Source organism: Caretta caretta, chromosome 5 (assembly GCF_965140235.1).
Source record: "Caretta caretta isolate rCarCar2 chromosome 5, rCarCar1.hap1, whole genome shotgun sequence".
Classification (NCBI taxonomy): Eukaryota; Metazoa; Chordata; order Testudines; family Cheloniidae; genus Caretta; species Caretta caretta.
The window spans coordinates 28,056,629-28,069,086 of record NC_134210.1 but is presented as its reverse complement, the minus strand read 5'-3'; the positions used below and the strand labels follow the sequence as shown (position 1 = coordinate 28,069,086).

At 41.9% G+C, this 12,458-nt stretch overlaps 1 protein-coding gene across 12 annotated transcripts in view; it reads right to left on the bottom strand.

Annotated features, from left to right (window-relative positions):
- Positions 1-12,458, bottom strand: part of OSMR (oncostatin M receptor) — a 68,498-nt gene that overhangs the window by 4,595 nt on the left and 51,445 nt on the right. For 11 of the 12 annotated variants that reach the window (XM_075128438.1, XM_048851189.2, XM_075128442.1 and 8 more), the window contains 9 exons: positions 10,768-10,930; positions 8,882-8,958; positions 8,017-8,239; positions 6,953-7,153; positions 6,309-6,410; positions 4,957-5,136; positions 2,931-3,095; positions 1,045-1,123; positions 682-754 (listed from right to left, as the gene is read on the bottom strand). In XM_075128438.1, coding sequence (XP_074984539.1) covers positions 682-754; positions 1,045-1,123; positions 2,931-3,095; positions 4,957-5,136; positions 6,309-6,410; positions 6,953-7,153; positions 8,017-8,239; positions 8,882-8,958; positions 10,768-10,930 — 1,263 coding nt within the window. The remainder of the gene's footprint in view (positions 1-681; positions 755-1,044; positions 1,124-2,930; positions 3,096-4,956; positions 5,137-6,308; positions 6,411-6,952; positions 7,154-8,016; positions 8,240-8,881; positions 8,959-10,767; positions 10,931-12,458) is intronic. The other variant, XM_075128445.1, reaches the window with a different exon arrangement.

Genomic DNA, 12,458 nt, shown 5'->3' with positions numbered 1-12,458 from the left:
GATGGAAGTGCTGGTAGTGTAAACACTCTCTGACACCTGAGGAATTGAGTGAGTACACAAACCAGCGCTTTACTTTCACCAGTTCCCTATCACTGGTGAAACTTACAGCGCAAAAACTCTGTAAGTGTAGACATATCCTGACTGTGTTAAACCTGTCTGGGGGGCTTGTCCTTCTAAAAATCCACAAGGAACATAAACATTGGCAGGTTAAGTTCTCCCAGAAGTCTAACTTCTTGCTGTAGCAAACATCAGGAGAGGGAGCAGCAATCATGCATAGTTTACAGGACTCCCATAGTCAAGATGTAGTGCATGTCTCAGAGGAATAGTCAAATTTAAGCTCTAATTTTGAAAGCTAAGATATCAAAGGGCATTAGAAGGACTTTGCTCTGACAGGTCTGAGAGTGTGGAAAGAGCTTTTATAACTTTTGAAGTAACTGTCTAGAGCCTATCCTTGCAAAGACAGACTTCAAAGCGTAAACTAATCACTACAGAGTCATGTCGATGGAAAATGGAGACTTTTTTCAACCAAAAGTAAAGTTAATCAGACAAGCCATTTGTAAAATGAGCATCATTATTAAAAATAATTGTCAATACAGAAAGAAAATTCTTCTAATACGTTTTGCTGGACCTTAGTTTGAGAATAGAAAAATTAAAGTTATTGGATTTGTCTAATGACTTCACCTTTAATCCATTAAATGAGAGGACTTGGCTCTTGTTAGGATTGGGAATTTCAGGATAACAGCAATCCTTCACCCTAGAAAAACACAGACAAACAAGTAAACTTTGTTCTCTTCATTTGTCAACATTCATTCTCCCTTCACCTTTACAGCAGGGCTAAGATTCTTACAGAAATAAGTGGAGATGCCATGTACTATATACCACAGGAAGCCAAATATTCAGGGCATCCACTTACTAAGACGCTCAAAGAGAGAAATGAAGGAGGTATTATGAAGGGGGGTTAAATAGACAAACAACAACTCCATTTTGAATTAAAACAGACCATTTCTCTATTCACAGAAGGAAAATGTATTATAATGAACTTACCACTTGATTTTCCAGAAGCACACAGCAGTTATTACTACAAAAGGAATGATCACTAGCAGAACTGGAAGGTAAATCTTTGCTATGAAAGAAAAATAGTATTTCAAAAAACAGTTTTCTAACTTTCCCTTGTTTGAATCAATACAATTAGAGCTTCTGGCCTGCAAATCTATAAGTGAACACATGTATTTTTTGGCATTTATTTTTATTGCCAAAAGTTCAGCTTTACCAGTCCTTTTATTTTTTAATTGCCTTTTACTTACAGACACCATCATTTTACCTGAGTTGATTTGCTAACTATCAAAGATTTCAAGGAGTAGCTATGTAAATAAATACCCTCCCGTTGGCTATGTCTTCACAGCAAAAAAAAGGTGTGTTTTTATGCTGAGATTGCTATCTTGCAGTAAAACCCCAATGGAGACAAAGCATGGGTAGTTCTGACCTCGATGTAACTGCTCAAGTTCAGTCCCCATGTCCCTCTAGGAGTTACCTCAAGCAGCTACACTGAAGCAAAACCTGCCTGTGCCCTGTCTCCACTAGGGTGCTACACTGAAATGGTTACATCAATGTAAAAATTACATTTTTGGGTGTGGGGGGGTTGCACTGAAGACACTTACTTAGCAAAGCACTTAAACATCTCTAGTCCATCTATCCCTGTGCAAGAAAGAATTGCCGTAAATAGGACGTAAGGACATGCTTAACTGCTTTAGTTAATGGGGGCCAAAGGCCCCAATACTACAGTGTTCCAAGTGCCAAAGCAAGGGAGTTGAGGGAGCTCAGCACCAAACCGAAGTGAGTCCCCAGAGCTTAAGTGTCCACAACAGTTACCAACGGAGTCATGCAGTGGTGTAACGAAGAAGGAAATTGAGTTTTGATATTAAATTAACCAAGGGGGGACAGAAGGGATGGCTTCTCTTGGGACATTTTTAAGTGTTAGTTTATGGATTTTTATTTTACTTCTCACTGGTTTTGGTTAGGAGACCTTGCTTTTACATACAATTCACTAGCTGTCGGGGAGGGTCTAGGCACTGAAGTGTAATGGTAGTGCATGCTGCTCCGTGTAAAATGTACGGCTCTCATGCACTAATCCACTCTCCACCTCTTCTGAGGACAAAGCTGGGGAGTTTCAGCTTGGGAACACAAGTCCCAAGAGTGAGATTCTGGTGTGATATCTTCAAGCGAACAGAATTACAGATAAGTAATTAATTACTTTTGTTTTTCTGGATGTCTAATTTGGCCACAGTTAGTGAGCATGATTCTAATGCAGCAACCCTTCTTTGGTCACATCTAGCATGGAATGCAAGAGTTGGTGGATTTGTAAGCCAGTTTTTCATACAAATCAGTGTTAGGAAGTCTAGAGCTCTTATTTGCACAAAAATTAGCTACATGGTCATGAAAGCAACAGCCAATATAAGCTAAGTTTTATATTCTTCTATAGTTTATAAAATTAGCTGGAACTAAATAAAATTCCTCTCTAATATTTGGAGAAGAGGACCAGGAGTCAGCATTCCTGGGTTCTCGTTTCAACTCTGTCACTGGTTCCATTCTGTAAATGAGCCTCAGTGTTGCTATCTGCAAAGTGGGTATAAATTTGCTTAGCTACCTTACAGGGGGATTATGAGGTTTAAATAACATGGTAAAATGCTTTAAATATGCGGCAATGTTTCTAGGGTGAAAGGAGCTATTCAAGTACTATAACATTTAATTTGGCAATTAGTATTATTTGACTGCATCCATTAATAAATCTTCGAACTGAGATCCTTCTCAAATCCATTCATCTCTACCTAATCTTTTTAGAAAACAAGCCAGCAGTGACAGGTGCTAATTTCCCTTCTTGCCCCCCTCCTCTGCTGGCTCCTCCAAATCATATTTTCATTTTCTAAACTCACAGTCATGTAGTGTATCTACGTTTATATAGGCATCAATGGGGGTCTCTCCTCCTCCAGTGTAAGCTTTAACTGCCAGTGCATATGTTGTTTCTGGCATCAGGTGTTTCACCACGTATCTCTTTTCTTCTGGGTTTTCTATAGTGTATTTACATAGGACTGAACCATCTATAATCAAAGGAGATGTTACAAACCATTACTCTCAATTGTTTTTTAATATGCATTGCCTTTCAGGAAGGGGGATATGCTTTAGCTCAGTGGTTCTCAGATTTATTTGATCGCGTCCCCGTTCTTTGTGTCTGTAGTCCTTTACGTCCTCCCAGCTCCCGCCACACAAATACACATGCTGCTGCCCAGCTCTGAAGGCAGAGCAGAGAATGGCAGCTGCTGGCCAGGCGCACAGCTCTGAAGGCAGCGCTGCCGCGAGCAGCAGCAGAGAAGTAAGGGTGGCACATTGCTCCCTGGAAGCCTCCCAGCTTGAAGGCAGAGCGGCTTCTCATACCCCCACAGAATACATTCCTTTGAGAATCTCTGCTCTACCTCATTACTGCTGGGTTGGATGGCGCCTCTTCTGATTGGACTGGAGATAGCAGCAGCAGTGTGTCTCAGAGAGCCAATCCAATAGGGGACCAGCCACCAACTTCCTGTCAGAAGTCTCTGCTCCTGCCAAGCTACAAACTCTGTTTCCACTTCCACAATTCACTTACCTTTTGCTAGTAGCTTTTCAGCAGGTTTTGTTTTCTTGGTCTGCCTCTGTCCATTTCTTCTCTCTGCACCCTCCATCCCCCACCCCGCAACACCTTACTGGTAGCTGAGAGGCAGAAATGCGTTCAATACAAAGGACACAGAGAAACCAGGGCTAGCAATCTGTTCCCACTTCAAGTGTTTCTTAGCCACATCCTTCATCCTTCCCAGCCTCGATGCCGGTTCTGCCTGAGATAACAACCCCCCTGCCCCAGCCCCAATCAGTACCTCAGATGGGGAGGTGGTTGGGCTTTGCTCTTACACCCTTCCCGGGTGGGAATATTTGCAAGTATGTACAGTTACAGTAGTGCCAACTGTTACACAGTTAATCTTATTCTGACAGGATGTTGGTGGGCAGGCCCCTGACAGCCCAGGGTCACACAGACACGCAGCTTTACCTGACACCAGTCCCCTCAGAAGAGGGGAATGGACCTACAGATGGTGAATCAGGACACGGTCCATGTTGGAGAAGAGAAATCAACAGGTAAGAATAAACAATTTTTTTTGCATTCAGTGGGAGGGTCTGAGAATTTGGCTGCACTGAAATTTTGTCATCTCGAGTAGAGTTCAATGTGAGACAAGAAAATCAGAGACGATATGCCAAGTAGCTCCATGCTGCAAATGCTTAACACAGTCCCCAGGTCAGCTTCACCACTAGACAAACAGGCTGTGTAGAGCAGAGCTACGCACATCTTCATTTAATGGAATAAATGGGGAATTTTCACAGAGCCACAACCCTAAAGCTATGAAAACATCAGCACACAAATCAGACCCAACTACCTCTAAAAAATCCCCACTGTCATAATAAAACTGATAGCAGCTTCTTTGTCTATCTTCCAAAAAGAGAATGAGTGGGAATTTTGAAAACTCTGCCAGAGCTCAGTTCATCAGAGATGAAAACTCAGTGACACACAGGGAGCTGATACTGCAGCCATTCCACCTGTGAAGTGCACTTTGAAGTCAATGGAAGCTCCCTGCATAATGGCCTACAAAATGGGGCCCTATGTAATCTTCTGTATATTGGTAGAGTCCTGCTTCTGTCAATTAAAAGCACTCTACACTCAGTTCTTGGAGAGAAGGCAACAGCTACCTCACTTTAGAGATCAACATCATTCCATTTATTCCCCAGTGTGTTTGTTTATCTGCCTAACATGTACATGTGAGGAACTTTTCAGGAGGCTCCAATTTATTGATCTCCTGAGCAAAAAATCTGCAGCTTTTCACACATTTCAGCATGTGATGGATTGATGGGTGTACAGCTTTCTGGGTTCAAAGAATCAATTACCTGAAAGAGCATGTTTTGCTGATCCCTTCAAACTGCATTCTTCTTCCATGGTTTTCACATAAACATGATAACCTCTTATGAATCCAGGCTGTGACTCATTTACGGGATAAGAATCCCAAGTTACGGTCACAGTATGGGAAGTCATCTCAGCTATTTCCCCTTGAGGGTTAAGTCTAGGAGCTGGAAGGAAGGAAATTGACAAACATGTTTGATTTCTAGAAAGTTTATCTCCCCACTTGGCATTGCTCCTGAATTCCCATCTGTTGCCTCTTGTTAAATTTGCGTTGTTTATAAACTGAACATCACTGATTTTCAAATAAAAACTGAACTAAGCCTGTTCTTCCTGAAAGCCTCCTGGTACCACAGAACACCTGTGGACCCATCTACGTCATGCACAGAAACAACTGTTTAATCATAGGTTTCAGAGTAACAGCCGTGTTAGTCTGTATTCGCAAAAAGAAAAGGAGTACTTGTGGCACCTTAGAGACTAACCAATTTATTTGAGCATGAGCTTTCGTGAGCTACAGCTCACTTCATCGGATGCATACCGTGGAAACTGCAGCAGACTTTATATATACACAGAGAATATGAAACAATACCTCCTCCCACCCCACTGTCCCGCTGGTAATAGCTTATCTAAAGTGATCGTCAGGTGGGCCATTTCCAGCACAAATCCAGGTTTTCTCACCCTCCACCCCCCCACACAAATTCACTCTCCTGCTGGTGCTAGCCCATCCAAAGTGACAACTCTTTACATAATCAAGTCGGGCTATTTCCTGCACAAATCCAGGTTTTCTCACATCCCCCCCACCCCCATACACACACAAACTCACTCTCCTGCTGGCAATAGCTCATCCAAACTGACCACTCTCCAAGTTTAAATCCAAGTTAAACCAGAACATCTGGGGGGGGGGTAGGAAAAAACAAGAGGAAACAGGCTACCTTGCATAATGACTTAGCCACTCCCAGTCTCTATTTAAGCCTAAATTAATAGTATCCAATTTGCAAATGAATTCCAATTCAGCAGTTTCTCGCTGGAGTCTGGATTTGAAGTTTTTTTGTTTTAAGATATGCTAATGTAGTTATAGCTCAGTTTTCCTGACTGGTGTGGACTCTTGTTTTCCTGACATCTGTACTAACCAAACTGCCTCATAGCAGTCACCAGAGGCCATTTTGTAGTGTTTTATTAAATATATGCAATGGGAATGGGGGAAGCAATATTGTGTATGTCAAACATTGCTTGTAGTTAGTGCAAGGAGGCAGAGAAAAGACAGTACAGCTACAGAACTCCCCTTTATTTTCATGAGCCCCATTTAGCAAATATGTACACATGTAAAATATTTTCAGCTTACCCAGTTCTTTGGTATACCCAACCTTCTTCCCCAGGAAAAAATCTTCATTAGCTAGAGATCCATAAACCCTGAAGTTGTATCTGACCCCAGGCATGAAAGCAGCTAGAAAATAATAAAGCCATTTTTAAAAAATTAAGCTTCAGTAGTTTTAGGTAACAAAATGGAACCACATTTGATTTATATGGAGCTCTATAATTCATTAAAAATCCTGATCTTGCACCACTGAAGTTGCCAAAAGGAGGCCCTAGAAAACACAGCTCTTACTTAGTGCTGGTAAGACAACTGGAGGTGTTTAAACCAAATCCCAGCTAACCCTAGTAATGTTGACCACCTGTTTGTGGTGTTTGATCAAAATAGTAAACAAAACAATACCACAGATGGTCCTGATGGACAAACACCTGTCAGCAATGGTCTTTACTTGGTCCTGCCTCAGTGCAGGGGGCTGGACTTTATGACCTCTCAAGGTCCTTGCCCAACCCTACCTGTCTATGATTCTGTGAAAGAAAAAACTGACACACTGGGCAGTTGTTAGATTTTAATAGAGTTCCCAGAATCTGTTTCCTAAAATTCAGGTGCATGCCACTCAATGCCCTAACAAAGAGTTGCAGCATAAACATCTTAATAAAGAATTGTTCTGCTTTCACCTGACTTGATAAAACAACTGGAGGTGTTGAAATCGAATCTCTTCCACTGAAAGTCACAATGCTGGGACCTCGGAAAGTTGCACCAATCGACAATGTATCCATCAAATGCATTTGTGGCCTTCCAAGAAATATAAATGCCATCAACTGTGCCATTAACTCTTTCTTCTTCAAGGTCAGTGCGATCAACCTTTTCTTCAGCACCTTGGAAAGAATGGACTAAAGCACTTCACAAAATAGTATATTTATCATCTATCTATAATATATGTTTTCTAGCAGGAAGACCTATACTTTAGGTCTAATTAAGATTGGTAGAATTACTATGCTAGTATTTGCAAAAAGAAAAGGAGTACTTGTGGCACCTTAGAGACTAACCAATTTATTTGAGCATGAGCTTTTGTGAGCTACAGCTCACTTCATAGGATGCTAGTATTGCCATTACTATACCTGATGACTGGATACCGGTAAAACTGCAGATTTTGTCTTTTCAATAATGTTTCATCATTACGAAATACTCGCCCCCAATAGGGAAAGGACCCTGAAAGTTGATCCCTACCACTAAGAGGCTAATCACTCAAATACCTTGTAGTTGGTTAACATCAGTTAACATCAAAATTTGTAACATCAGGAACTGAACTGCAGGCTCACAAAACTGGAGCCTGAAATAATAGGTCACTAGACCCTGATTCTGCAATGAGTTCTGTGTGAGTGGGATCCTTGCATCCATATGCAAATGCAGGACAGAGGACCTTGTTGGTTAAACCTATATGTATTTTGCTCACTGGGATAACCCCATGAATGTACCATATTATATTTGTGAAAAAACCCAGGTGGGTAGAGAATGGGGAATATATAAAGATACATATACTGCTATTATCTTACAGACTAAGTGATCTCCATTGATAGAAGGAAGTAGTTTTTAAACACATCAGTGGCAAACAGTCATTTTAATTCCAAGACTAGATTAATTATTCCATGATGATAAATAAAATATTACTGACTGTAAAATAACTATACAAGATAAGCGCCCTCAAAAGTTATTTTAATTGGATTGAAGATACACAAACCATTATCTGTCGCTCGGGAGATGATCATCACTGAAGGAAGTGAAGAATTAATATTGTTCCTTGCTGCCACGCTGATTTTGTAGGAATGGTTATCGATGGAAATTGTTGTACTGTTTTGTAATGCAGAAATGGAGATGTGTTCAAGTTCAGAGGCTTTCTTTAACTTTTCCCAGGTTATCTCAAATGAAATATCTCCACCATTAGCTCTAAAGTCTGGTAATGGCTGGGGAAAAAAATGGAAAATATTTCAAGACCTATTTAATCTGCAGCTAAATTTACACTACTACAAATTGTATTTGGCATGATTCTTATAGTAGAAGCTTTTAAGGGTACGAAGGATACTGTACTTGTGATATTCTGTTTTACAGAAAAAAGAAAATTGGTTTTCACTTGATGGATGACATTAAACAAATGACAGAATTATTTCTACTTAACCCGTAAGTATATAGAAATATTTTTTTAAGTGACTGGGAGTTTTGAAATAAGGCAACCTGAAGGTTTTGTGTATGTTGTTTCCTATTTGTGCTCACTGAATGGACAATTTAAAAAAAGTAGGCTTTCATTCACTTTTTAAAAAACATTTTGGCACCCAAACTACATTTTCTTGGGGAGAAATGCAGGTTCCACTAAAAGAAAAAAAAAAAGCAACATATGGTCCAAATCCATGGCTTGAACAAAAATCCAGACTCTCTCAGCACCAGTGTAAGCAGTGTGGTGATTATGGTTTCCATTGTCACAAGAGCCACACATCATAATGGAAAACTAAAATGAGAGAGAAATCTTGCACCCTGCCAGGAAAAATACCCCAGATACTGTGCCGGTCATTTCTGTAAACTTTCTTAACCATTTCTGTGCCCAGACTCACCTTCCAGAATAAGGTCACATTCCGTCCTCCCAAAACTGGGGTAACTTCTCTCCAGACATCAAGTTTCCCTGAGGGAGCTGTGATCAATCACATAAAACAAAGCTGTTGTATATTGGGAAGGGTGAACTGTCCAAACCTTTGCTAATATTTGTTAAGGAGACCATCCCACCTGCAACTCAGCTAGACCTCAAAACTCACCGACCCTGTGCCTCCATACCAAAAACTACTCCTGGCTCATTCCGTGCCGAGCCCCACTTCCCCTCCCTCCCCAACACACATGGATGTTCCCACCACTGAATGATGCCTCCACACACAAAACGCACAGCAACTACTATGCCCATTCAGTGGTCCAGCTGCACCCACTTCATATCTCACCAATTCTGATTCATCTGGTGCATTCTGGGCTCTATCAAGTACCACAACTTCAGATTTAAAGCGGTGGAGACTTAGGAGGTTGACAGATTCCAGACAAACAGAACCTTTTAAAGATGTGGTATGCCAACAGTCAGGGGAGGCATAAGAAGAGGGGGTTACAGGGAGGAGGGAGCCAAGGCAGAGGTACCATAGAAGATAGCTGAAGATATGCTGGGAGTTGCAGAGGGAAAAAGAGGAGCTGGCCAGCACGTCTCACTGATCAGGGAAAAAAGTGATGGGATTGAGTTTGGCACAAGGTTCAGATAATGCACCTGGAGTTCTGAAACCTTATCTGGTTTCACCCAAAGCTCGAGTTTCACCGATCAGTCTGTTCTGTGCACATGTATGCTGTCATAAATATAAAGGGAAGGGTAAATCCCTTTGAAATCCCTCCTGGCCAGGGGAACGCTCCTCTCACCTGTAAAGGGTTAAGAAGCTAAAGGTAACCTCGCTGGCACCTGACCAAAATGACCAATGAGGAGACAAGATACTTTCAAAAGCTGGGAGGAGGGACTGAAACAAAGGGTCTGTGGGTCTGTCTATATTCTGTCTTTGTCGGGGATAGACCAGGATTGGAGTCTTAGAACTTTTAGTAAGTAATCTAGCTAGGTACGTGTTAGATTATGACTTCTTTAAATGGCTGAGAAAAGAACTGTGCTGAATAGAATAACTATTTCTGTCTGTGTATCTTTTTTGTAACTTAAGGTTTTGCCTAGAGGGGTTCTCTATGTTTTTGAATCTAATTACCCTGTAAGGTATCTACCATCCGGATTTTACAGGGGGGATTTCTTTATTTCTATTTACTTCTATTTTTATTAAAAGTCTTCTTGTAAGAAAACTGAATGCTTTTTCATTGTTCTCAGATCCAAGGGTTTGGGTCTGTGGTCACCTATGCAAATTGGTGAGGCTTTTTATCCAACATTTCCCAGGAAAGGGGGGGTACAAGTGTTGGGAGGATTGTTCATTGTTCTTAAGATCCAAGGGTCTGGGTCTGTAGTCACCTAGGCAAATTGGTGAGGCTTTTTACCAAACATTGTCCAGGAAGTGGGGTGCAAGGTTTTGGGAAGTATTTTGGGGGGAAAGACGCGTCCAAACAGCTCTTCCCCAGTAACCAGTATTAGTTTGGTGGTGGTAGCGGCCAATCCAAGGACAAAGGGTGGAATATTTTGTACCTTGGGGAAGTTTTGACCTAAGCTGGTAAAGATAAGCTTAGGAGGTTTTTCATGCAGGTCCCCACATCTGTACCCTAGAGTTCAGAGTGGGGGAGGAACCTTGACATATGCGCATATTTTAAAATGGTTTTGACCCAATACCTGCAGCTCTTAGGCTTGCAGCCCCATACACCAAAAACAACGAGCTTTCTGGTATTTCCAGACATCAGTCTGGCAGATGGCGAACAGCAACTTGAAGAGCAAGTTTCAGCTGCAAACCCCTCCCTCCCCCCACCCCATTTCCCAATGGATTGAACTCACCTGCTTCATTTGTTCTGACTCTGAGGGTTTTGCTCCATTCACTCCATTTCCAGAAGTGGCTAGCTGCACCACAGCGCATTCTAAAGGTGTAATAGGTGAAAGGCTGCAAGCCACCTAGGGTGAGGTGTGGATATGAATTTGACTGAACAGGTGAACTATTGTGCTGCAAAAGCAAAGGAGAAATGTGACGTGGTTAGGGTTCAGACATCTTTCATGAGAAAGAGGTTTTTGGCTAAGATTCGGGAAGTCATTTTGTCCCCTGCTTCAACCAACAGCACGTTTATTACATCTGCCTTGTCAGGTTTGACCCAATGCAGAAAATTATGTGGAAACATGCTGGAAAAGTCAGAGTAGGTCCAAATACATGGACATATGGGAGGCGCACAGAGAGCTCTATTAACCCCTTTGGCCAATGCTGTTGACAGGATCCCTTCATGTTGGTCTGCCAAAATTGCTACTTAATTTTTTATCTATGTAGGTTGAAAAAGGTGTAATTAGTGAGCCTTTCTCTCCCACTTCTGCCTGTGGTGCTTCTGTTGTTGTCCATATGCCCCTTTCTTTTATCATATATTTAAAATATCTAAAACTTAAATTTAAAATATTTAAAACATGGACCTCCTTACTAGGATCAGGTAAATAGGATGCTGTTCTGGACACGTACATACCATTGGGATATTAGCATACACATGTTCCACATTGGACCCTCCCTTTGGGTGTCCCCACAACTTGCTACCATCCTCAAAAGGATTAGGATGAACTCTGCAACTCTGCCCAAGATAAAGTGGGTATGTCGTAGGGACCCCATGTTTTGTATAGTCCCCTCCTCTAAACGATCATCTGTGATGATCTCCTGCAGCTGGCACACTTGAGGCAGAACATCCACTGGGAGGTCTCCAGGGAGGCCTGTCCATGTACACTTCCTACAAAAGTGGAGCACTCCTGCTTGTGCTTTAGTTAGAGAAGCAAGGTGGGTGAGGTAATATTTTTTTATTGGACCAACTTCTCTTCGGTGAGAGAGACAGGCTTTCAAGCTTACTTGTCCTGTAATACTCTGGAGATGAGCTGCCCCTGTGTGGACTGGACCACAGGGAAACCTAGATGAACTTGTGAAGAACAGGCGAGCTGAACACTCACTAAAGTATGTGGAACAAGGTTATGGACTCTGCTGCAACCTTCCTCCCCCTCCAGGAAGCTATATGTTCACACAGGTCTTTACGGACATCAGCTATACTACATGCTGTAGCTGCACAGACACCAAGCTGTAATTCAGGACATTCTGCCCCCTCCACATCAGCCTCTACCACTGGAACTGACGCTGAAATCTCCATTAGCTCCAGTAATATTAGAGCTTATAAGGCCTCCTGCCAGTACATGGTAGCAAGCTCTTACACACTGCAGCAAGTCTAGCATTCTATCCAACAGAGGGCAGTAATGTATATGCAGACTAGTCTGCATAATACATCTGGAAGTCTAAATGCCAACTGCAACAGTTCTTTGGTCACAGTGACATCACAGTCATCAGCAGTACTCTGATGGAGTTGACTCTGACATAGCCTGATGGTTTTCAGCTCCTCAAGCTTTCACATGGCCAAGCCTGAGCAATTTATTTTCCTTCCTAAGCTTTCTGCATTCTCTCCTTTCACCATTGCTATTCACACAGCCATTTTTTCCTGTGTCTCAGGCTCACAAGC